A 10,352-nucleotide genomic window follows, 5' to 3' on the forward strand; every position below is an offset into this window, starting at 1 on the left:
AAGTTTACATACCCTGGCAGAAATTTTGGCAGAATTTATGATTTCTTGGTCATTTTTCAGAGACGATGAATGATAGCACAAAAACATTTCTTTCACGCCATGTATTATCAAACAACTGTGTTTACTTTTTTAAGTCATAATCACAACAGAAACTACCCAAATAAAAGTTGACATACCCTGGTGATTTTGGCCTGATAACATGCACACAAGTTGACACAAAGGGGCTTGAATGGCTATTAAAAGGTAACCATCCTCATCTCTGATCTGTTTGTTTGTAATTAGTGTGTGTGTATAAAAGGTCAGTGAGTTTCTGGACTCCTGATAGACCCTTGTATCTTTCATCTAGTGCTGCACTGACGTTTCTGGATTCTGAGTCAAGGGGAAAGCAAAAGAATTGTCAAAGGATCTGCAGGAAAAGGTAGTTGAATTGTATAAAAACAGGAAAGGGATATAAAAAGATATTCAAGGAATTGAGAATGCCAATCAGCAGTGTTCAAACTCTATTCAAGAAGTGGAAATTGAGGGGTTCTGTTGAAACCAAACCACGGTCAGGCAGACCAACTAAAATTTCAGCCACAACTGCCAGGAAAATTGTTTGAGATGCAAAGAAAAACCCACAAATAACTTCAGGTGAAATCCAGGACTCTCTGAAAACGTGTGGTGTGGCTGTTTCAAGGTGCACAATGAGGAGCCATTTGAAGAAAGATGGGCTGCATGGTCGAGTCGCCAGAAGAAAGCCATTACTACGCAAATGCCACAAAGTATCCCGCTTACAATATGCCAAACACCACAGAGACAAGCCTCAAACCTTCTGGCACAGATATTTGGAGTGATGAGACCAAAATTTTGCTTTTTGGCCACAACCATAAACGCTACATTTGGAGAGGAGTAAACAAGGCCTATAATGAAAGGTACACCATTTCTACTGTGAAACACGGAGGTGGATCGCTGATGTTTTGGAGATTTGTGAGCTACACAGACACAGGAAATTTGATCAAAATTGATGGCAAGATGAATGCAGTATGTTATAAAAAAAATACTGGAACATTTTCAGTCAGCTTCAGGAAGCTGCGCATGGGACGTACTTGGACAATCCAACATGACAATGATCCAAAACACAAGCCCAAGTTGACCTGTCATTGGCTACAGCAGAATAAAGTGAAGGTTCTGGGAATGGCCATCTCAGTCTCCTGACCTCAATATCATTGAGCCACTCTGGGGAGATCTCAAACATGCAGTTCGTGCAAGACAGCCCAAGAATTTACAGGAAATGGAGGCTTTTTGCAAAGAGGAATGGGCAGCTTTACCATCTGATTAGATAAAGAGCATCATCCACAAATACCACAAAAGACTTCAAGCTGTCATTGATGTTAAAGGGGGCCATACACGGTATTAAGAACTGGGGTATGTAAACTTTTGATCAGCGTCATTTGGGTAGTTTCTGTTGTGATTATGATTTAAAAAGAGTAAGCACAGTTAAATAATAATAAATGGCTTCAGCCAATCACTAACCACGAGTGAAAGAAATTTTTTGTGTTATTCATATTCTCTGAAAAATGGCCAAGAAATCATAAATTCTGCCAGGGTATAAACCTATAAGCACAACTGTAAATATATATATTATTTACTTTTCTTTTTTAGGCTACAGCAAAAAGGCTTTTAGTAGCCATGAAATTAGTTTTGATTTGGCAAAACGCCTAAAAATTCCAAGATCTGGTGACAACAGGGACACATCAGGATTTATTTTTTTTAAACTTGCTTGCTGGGTCAATATACAGAGCTTGAGGAAGGAGCATGCATGCTCCAAACACGCGCACCTCCCCGCTGACCCTGTACCAGGAAGTGACGTCAACCTTGCTGTGTTCCTGTGCATAGCTGATCCCTGTCCCAGCCTTCCGGGAGTGCTGGGCTCCACCAGTGCAACCGGATAACTTACACAAGCATTCCAGCCAGCAACACCAGGCAGCCCCCAGGACAGGGCGGATGACCCCAATATCTATGCTGTTTAATACCGCTTGTGTGTGAGTGTTTACATTATGATTTTAACTCATTAAATGTCTGAATTGCTACACTTAGAAGGCGCTGCTTTGTTCCTGTTTTTCTCTTCCAGAGTTTCTTCTATCTGTAAGCTGGCAGCCTTTTTGGGATAAGCACATCTAATAGTGTTACATGGACATTCCATCATGGACTTGATTAATTGCCCTATTTAATGATCCTACTCCCATGTTTATCTTTGTATAGCCTTACCCAGAGTGTGCCAAATTAACCCATTGTTTGTATATTAAGACTGCTAGGGTGTCTTTAAATTTTCACTTATTCTTTAATGAGTATCTACATTGCTCTATAGACAAAAAATGCTCCAATAGTTTTTGCAGAAAAAATACATTTATACATAGTTCGTGAAATATAGTAACAGAATAGAAATCAATAGGTGTTTAAGTTACATTGAAGCATGGAAGAATACTGTTGCAATTCTTAAAAAAAAAAAAAAAAAGTCCACTTACAAACCAAAATGTAATATACCTAAAGAAAGATTTAACAAGCAGATTAAAACAATATGCAGCTTTAAGTCGTGTTTGTGTAGCTAATGAAAGAAGTCAAAAATTCAATTTTTATTCTTATGATACTCCAGACGAAAAAAAAAAAAAAAAAAAAAAAAAAAAAAAAAAAAAAACCTTACTACTGGTTATATACTGTATGTAATATGATAGAGATAGAACTTCTGTTGGCATTTCTTGTTGTCCGATTTCCTCTCCCCATTCATCACGACATTGGATAAAGCTGGCCATACATGGCTTAAATTTCAGTTTTCTGTGAATTGGTAGAAAACTCAAGCCATGGGTGACCCAGCCAACACCAAACTTCCATTGAGATAGTAAAGGTGTGGGGCAGAGGAAAGCTGCAGTCACTGTTCAGGTATTCAGACAGCTGAGGGTGCCGACTATCAAAATACAATAGCTGTCAATAAGCCCAGATGGATGGACTTCTCTTGGTCGGCCCAAAAATCTTTACATGTATGCCTAGCTTAACCGGTTCCCCACCGGCTCACTCAGATATACTGCCACAGAATGGCTCTTCTGGGTGAAATCCCGTATGGGTATGTCCTTCCCCTTTTCAGCCACCAGAGGGCATGCGCACAGCATGGCAGGGGACGCAATGCGCGTGGCCGCGATCGCATGCACGAGTGCCAGCACAGGGATGTGTGTGTGTAAACACACACATCCCTGTGCTGTCAGAGGAGGAGACATGTCGTTTGTTCCTAGTAAGTAGGAACAGAGATATGTCTCCTTTCCTACTTAGTCCTATCCCCATACAGTTTTAACACACATTTAACCCCTTGATCGCTCCCCTAGTGTTAACCCCTTCCCTGCCAGTGCCATTTACACAGTAAGCAGTGCATTTTCATAGCACTCATCGCTGTATAAACGTCAATGGTCCCAAAAATGTGTCAAAAGTGTCCAAACTGTCCGTCACAATACCGCAAAAAAAAAAATCGCACCATCACATGGACTGTGCTGACCAATCAGAATCCATCTAGCTTGTCCTGTCAGTGCTGAGAGGATAGAAAGCCAGGAGGATTTCAAATCCCCAGACCAGTGAAGTGGCATTCTAGTACCTGACAGAGCGGGAACACGGGACTACAGAACAGCGGGACTGGGAGGGCTGGGGAGAGGGTCTAGTATAAGGTCACCTTACAGTTTTCATTCAGGCTCAGTTCACACTGGTGCAATGCGGGAAACCCTGCGAATCCAGTGTGGGTTCCCACATCGCACCTGACTAGCAGGCAATTCACACTGCCCTCTGGGAACCACTGCGGGTGTCAAACAAAGTTAATGATACCCCCAGATCGGTTTGCAGTGCGAACTGTGAAATGGTACAAGAATCAAATCGTATGGGCACGGGCAAAAAAAAAAAAAAAAAAAAAAAAAAAAAAGGGGGGGGGGGGGGGGGGTCCTGCACAAGTTTCGTACAAATGTGATGCAAATTCAGCCATGCACTGTGGCTGAATTCACATCGCATGTGATCTGCACAGCAATGTCATGTCTGGCATTGCACCAGTGTGAACCGAGCCTAAAAGGTGAACTTACACTTCAAGACACCTCTCACACCAAGCCGCGGCAGCGCTAAAGCGTTGCTCGTTTTAGCGGCGCTTTTAACTCCAAAGAAGGGGCTAAAAGTGCCCATGCTGCGGCGTTTCCAAAGCGCTGCCCATTCATTTAAATGGGCAGGACGTTTTGGGAGCGCTGTATACAGCGTTCCAAAACCAGCCCAAAGATGCTGCTTGCAGGACTTTTCCTAACGTCCTGCAAGCACACCGCCCCAGTGTGAAAAGTCACACTGAAATGAATGGGAGGCGGATTTCAGGCGCTATTTAGAGGCTGGTTCTAGCGCTAAAACCCCTCAGTGTGAAAGGGGTCTATGGCTCATGCACATAGGTGGATGGCCTGTGGTGTAAAAACCTGGCATTTCTGTGCAGAAGGAAGGAACAGATATCATGAACCTGTCAAAATGAATGACAGCTGTATGTGGCTGAACGCTGTTCTGCGCAATACTTTGGTTTAAGGCCATGTGCCATGAAAGCAAACGCCTGCGTTCAGGGTATATTTCCCTGAATGCATATGGCCCTAAGCGTGAGTACAATCTGGAACAGCGTCCAGCCACCATTTATTTTATCATGTCATTGATCTCGACAAGCTGTTGGCAGCAAGCTGTGCCTCCCTTGCACCCAATAAAGCTAAAATTTGCTGTACGAGCCAAATTGCTGTGTGCATGAGCAAATGCATCTTCCAAAAACAAAGAAAACAAGCCCCAGGTTCATTTTTTTTATTTTCCAACGTCTCTTATCCCAGTGGGGTGCATCACCCCTGACATCCTGCCATGCAGTGAGGTTCTCCAACAGGGACATCGCCACCAACACAAACCTGAAATGTTCTAACCATTCTTTATTAAAAAAAAACAAAAACAAAAACAAAAAAAAAAAACCAACACACATTTTGAATGGAGTATCAAATCTAATTTACCCTAACTTCATAAATACTATACAACGGGAAAGATAAATATTTTTCACTGAAAAAAAAAAAAAAAAAAAAAGTTATTTATTTATATATATATATATATATATATATATATAATTTATTATAGTGGTCAACCGATTGGAGGTATACTTCATAAAATTTAAGAAGGAACGAATCTGGAAATGGAAGGTTTGGTGGTAAGCGGTCAGGCCGTTGCAGAATACACGTACACAACCCATTACACAGCATAAACAGTGGACTTAATGAATAACAATACAAAGGAAACTTAGGCGGAATGTCACTTCTTAAAAGGATATTGTCAGTCAATGGATCTTTAGAGTTAAAAATCTCTCCCCCCTAGAGAGAAAAGTCAACCTGAGACACTATATACTGAGAAATGAGCGAACGTTGTTTTTGATTTTTAAAACCAAAACACCCATTTTAAACAATCGTACAATACAGGAAAATGGCAGGAAGCAAGAGGCCGCATTTCATACAAAAGCAGAGAGACTACCGCAATGCTATTTATAGTGGCCTATACATCACAGTTCTAAATCTGAACTAAAAGATATGAGGAGCCTAGTATTTCAAGTGCAAGAACACGTCCCGTTCTAATAAGTATAGAACTATGATGGCCATCCCAGAACTACGGAATTAGCAGGAGCACAGCGCAATGTACACAGAATCAGAGATTAGTGTCACCTACAACAGATGTAAACTATTCAGTCAAAGTTTCAAATAAATTAACAGTGAGGAATTGTTGCTCTGAAGATCTGCTCACATACTTGGGAGAGAGAAAAAAAAAAAAAAGTTAAAAAGCGGTCAGTATGGCTTTGAAATATGACAGCCTGCTGTGCAAAGTCTAGTGACAGGAGAAGTGGCAGCCTTTAGGGTGTAGGGAAGCAGCCCACAGCAACAAGTGTCCCTCAAACGTTCTGACTTTGGCAGCACTGGCACACAGAAAAAAAAAAAAAAAAAAAGTAAAGCCTGAAGATGAAGGCAGTGTTTGCATTAAATGTTACTGTCCAGCCTGTGGTCACAGAAAGCCATGGTAATGATGGGCCAAGACACAAGGAGGCTCAGCAGCATCTGTGAGAGGTGACATGGTATAGTGCAGGTCAGGTGCTGGAGGCTCTGCAGCATCTGGATAATCTGTAGGATCAAACGTTCAGGAGTTATGGATTGGGTTTGAAGAACAAGGACCCCAACTTGACTTTCAAAGAGGTTCCGCTGTATCTTTCGGGCTCTCTCCTCTAACAGCTATCAACCACACAGATTACACAGGAGCCTTGTGGTGGAGGGGGAGCAATCTTGACCTTGGCAGCAAGGGTAAGACTGGAGGGTCAGGCCTGTCCCTTCTGATGAATGACCAGTAAGCTAAGTATTAGGTGGTCTTCCCAGTCCTTGCTGTGATTTGTGAAAAGGATGGTGTGAGGGGCCAACCCTGGTGGCAGTGGTAGAGAGCTGAGAAGGGGGGCAATTATAACCTTAGACCCTTCTTTGGCTATAACTGATCAGGTGTGACCTCAGACTAGCTGGCAGCAGTCTCAGCTATGATTGGTGGAAGAGATGGGAAGATCTTGAGCCTAGCAGTAGGGGGTCAGTCCCTGGGGGCAGTGGGTCCATTTCTATGGATGACTAGTTTTCCCCCTGTTTAGTAGGCTAGCTGTCATCAGTCTCTGCAATCCCAGCTATGACTGGTGAGAGAAGCGAGGCAATCTTGAGCCTAGCAGTAGGGGGTCCAGTCCAGAGTCCATCTCTATGGCTGGCTAATGTTACCCTTGTTTAGTAGGCCAGCTATCAAGTCTCTGTGGTACCTGTTGCGATTGGTGGGGCAATCTTGACCCTTGTAGTAGGAGTCAGGCGCTGAGAGCAGTGGGCCCCATCTCTACTACTAACCGTCTCACTTGTCCCTCATTTAGTAGGCTAGCTGTCAGGGGACTCTGCAGTTTCAGCTGTGATTGATGGGGGATGAACATGACTCTAGTGGCAGTGGTGATGACTGACCAGTTTTGCCTTTGGTAGGTATGCTAGCTTGTCAGCGGTCTCTGCAGTTCCAGCTGTGAAGGTGAAGAGGATTGTGACTCTGATGGCAAATATCAGACCGTGAGAATAACAGGCTCGATCTTTTCTGATCAGGCTTGCCCCGATCAGTAGGCTGCCAGGGATCTCTATAATTCAAGCGGTAACTGGTGAATGGGGGAGGGGGGGGGGATTATGATCTTAGGGGCAGCAGTCAAACCCCAGGGCAGTGAGGCCAGCTGTACAGAGGACTGACCAGTGTTCTGTCAAGGCTCTCTGCACCCCCAGCTGTGATTTGTAAAAGAGGTGGAGGATAATCATTACCCTAGTGGGGGGGGGGGGTCAGTGGGCCCATTTCTTGATGACTAACTGTTTTTTCCCTTGGTTGGTAGGCTAGTTGTCAGGGATTTCTAAAGTTCCAGCTGTGATTGGTTGAATAGGTGGGAGGGGCATTGGAAGAGACCCTAGGGGCAGTGGGCGCAATCTCTATCAAAGACTGACCAGCTATCAGAGGTCTCTGCAGTCCCATCTGTGATTGGTGGAAATAGGGGTGGTGACGGTGCCCCTGGTGGCAGGAGTCAGACCCTGTGACCAATGGGCCCATCTCTCATGATAATGGGCCTATTTTCTATCAGCAGTCTCTGCTGTGATTGGTGGAAGAGGTGGAGCACTGGTAACCCTAGTATCAGTAGGAGCCAGTGGGCCCCGTCTATCCTGATGACAGACCAGTGTTTTGACTGGAGTCTCAGCTGTGACTGGTGGAAGAGGTGTGGGCAATGGTGACCTTACTGGTGGCAGGAGTTAGTGGGCCCATCGCTCCTAATTGCTTTCCAGGGGTTTGTGATTGGTGGTGGGGGGGTGATGGTTACCTTTGTACTAGCAGGAGTCAGTGGGCCCCATCTCTCCTGATGACCATTATCGGTCACTGATCTCTGCAGTCCCAGATGTGATTGGTGGAGGATGTGGGTACGATGGTGACGTTTGTAGTGAAAGGGGTTGGGGGAGCCCCACCTATCCCAATGTCAGAGCAGTGTTCTGTAGGGGGTCTCTGCAGTCCTAGGTGAGATTGGTGGAGGATGTGGGTACAATGGTGACGTTTGCAGTCCTAGCTGTGGTTGGTGGAAGAGTCAGGGTTGATCATGACCCTATCACTGCTAAGGATGGGCCAGTATTCTGTCAGGATTCATTGCAATTCCAGCTGTGAATGGCGAAGCGGTGGCGAGCATTAATGACCCTATTAGCGACAGGGCCCCCCCCCCCCCCCCCACGACAAACCTGCTTTCTCTAGGGGGTCCCAGCTAGCTGTGTTTGGTGGAAAAGCTGCGGGGGGGGGGGGGGGGGGCAATGGTGATCCCATTAGCGGCTTCACCTCTCCACTTGGCAGATCAGTGTTCTGTAGGGGGTCCCTGCAGCCCCAACTGTGTTTGGTGGAAAAGTTCGGGGGGGGGGGGGGGGGGGGGACAATGGTGACTCCATTAGCGGCAGGGGCTTCACCTCTCCTGATGACAGAGCAGTGTTCTGTTGGGGGTCTCTGCTGTCCCAGCTGTCATTGGTGGGGGATAATGGCGACCCCACAAGTGGCAGGGGTCGGGGGCACCCCCATCTCCTTGGATGGCAGACCTGTGTTGTATAGAGGGGGGGTCTCTGCAAATTCAGCTATGATTGGTGGAAGAGGTGGAGGGGTGACCCCAGTAGAGGTGGGGTCAGTGAGCCTCCCATGACTGTCCAGGCTCTGTGATTGGTGGGGGATAATGGCAACCCCACAAGTGGCAGGGGTCAGGGGCACCCCCATCTCCCTGGATGGCAGACCTGTGTTGTATAGAGGGGGGAGGGTCTCTGCAAATCCAGCTATGATTGGTGGAGGGGTGACCCCAGTAGAGGCGGGGTCAGTGAGCCCCCCCATGACTGTCCAGGCTCTGTGATTGGTGGAAATGTGGGGGTGTGGAGGTAGAGGGGTCACATAGAGACTTTGGGCCCCGGGTAGGGCTCTCCACCACACCAGAACTCATCGGGTTGGGGGATCTCCAGCAGCCACACCTCCCGGGGGTGCACTCCGTCCTCAGCCGCCTGCTGGGCTCCCTCCTCCCCGGGCTCGGCGTGCTCCGGCAGCAGCTTGTAGTAGTGACAGTCCCGGCCATCGTCCGGGTCGTAGGGGGGAGCCAGGATGTCCAGGAAGGCGGCGGGCCCGTCCACAGCGCTGATCTGGTGCAGGTTATCCCGGTGCGGGCTGAGCAGGCAGGGCGGGCTGCCGTCCCCGTAGTCCCCGCTGGAGCGGAGGGCGGCCCGGAGCACCGAGCTCCTCTGGTAGGGTTGCGGCGGGGGCGGCAGGTCTGCGGGCGCCTCCATTTTGTCGAAGCCCATGATGCGCACCTTGCCGTACAACACCTTGAGCATGCCGTGCATCCCCGGGTGGTCGTGTAGCGGGATGCTGGTGCCGCCTTTGAGTAGGAACACCCCCATACTGAAGGCGTCCGTCTCGCAGATGTGCATGTAGGTGACGGGCGGGTTGTGCGGGACGGAGATCGGCGGGGTGGCCGCCTTGTTCTTCCGCGGTCGGATCTTCAGGTCCTCGGCTTGGATCTCACTCATCAGCTTCCGGAGCTGCGCCTGGTTCTCTGAGAAGCCCTTCCCGGGATCGGCCGAGCCCAGGCCGCGGAAAGTCAGCAAAGCCTGGCGGGCGATCCTCTGGATGAGCGGGGAGGTCATATCGTCCCGAGGCATCTCCGTCCTGCCGAGCGGTGTCTATCGGCTCCCCGTACTGCCCGGCTCCCGGGGCCAGGAGCGCCTGATGGAGGATGGATCTTCCCCTACACTCCGCTCCTTCATTCACTCCGGGAACATCCTCCGACACCCATTCATGCAAATAGCGAGCGTACGTCTCCCCGACCTGCGTTTTACCCGCCGCGCTGCACTCTGGGACTTGTAGTCCACGCCAGGCTCTCTATATGGCCGGCCCCCTCTAGGAGCGCGTTCAGTCCTCTTCCCGGCACTCCCCAATCGGAATTCTGTCTTTGTACCCGCTACAGATGGACAGCACGTCCCCGGAGGGAGTTCTGTCCGACTAATGTGGGGGGGAGAGAAGGAGGAGGACTACAACTCCCAGCATGCCCCGCGGCCTGTGCGTGCGAGCCCAAATAGGAGGGGCCGAACTGGGAGGGCCGTTCAAATGATTTGTGCTAAAGTCCATTGACTTTGACATTGCTCTGTGTTTTTTCAGGAGTTGAATGGCAATGTCATGCTGTAATCGCTGCCTGTGTAATGTTACATAGCCGGCCCTGTACACACACCCCCCTCACATATATATATTTCCATATA

At 47.8% G+C, this 10,352-nt stretch overlaps 1 protein-coding gene across 1 annotated transcript; it reads right to left on the reverse strand.

Annotated features, from left to right (window-relative positions):
* Positions 1 to 2,308: 2,308 nt before the first annotated feature.
* ADO (2-aminoethanethiol dioxygenase) lies at positions 2,309 to 10,083 on the reverse strand. The gene has a single exon (XM_073596256.1). It carries the CDS (start codon positions 9,756 to 9,758, stop codon positions 8,994 to 8,996), a length of 765 nt encoding a protein of 254 aa, XP_073452357.1. The 5' UTR covers positions 9,759 to 10,083; the 3' UTR covers positions 2,309 to 8,993.
* Positions 10,084 to 10,352: the final 269 nt, after the last annotated feature.

Source organism: Aquarana catesbeiana, linkage group LG08 (genome assembly GCF_042186555.1).
Source record: "Aquarana catesbeiana isolate 2022-GZ linkage group LG08, ASM4218655v1, whole genome shotgun sequence".
Taxonomy (NCBI): domain Eukaryota; kingdom Metazoa; phylum Chordata; class Amphibia; order Anura; family Ranidae; genus Aquarana; species Aquarana catesbeiana.

Excerpts from the sequence above, each read along its gene's own strand:
- ADO (XM_073596256.1), bottom strand. The coding sequence starts at position 9,758 with ATGCCTCGGGACGATATGACCTCCCCGCTCATCCAGAGGATCGCCCGC.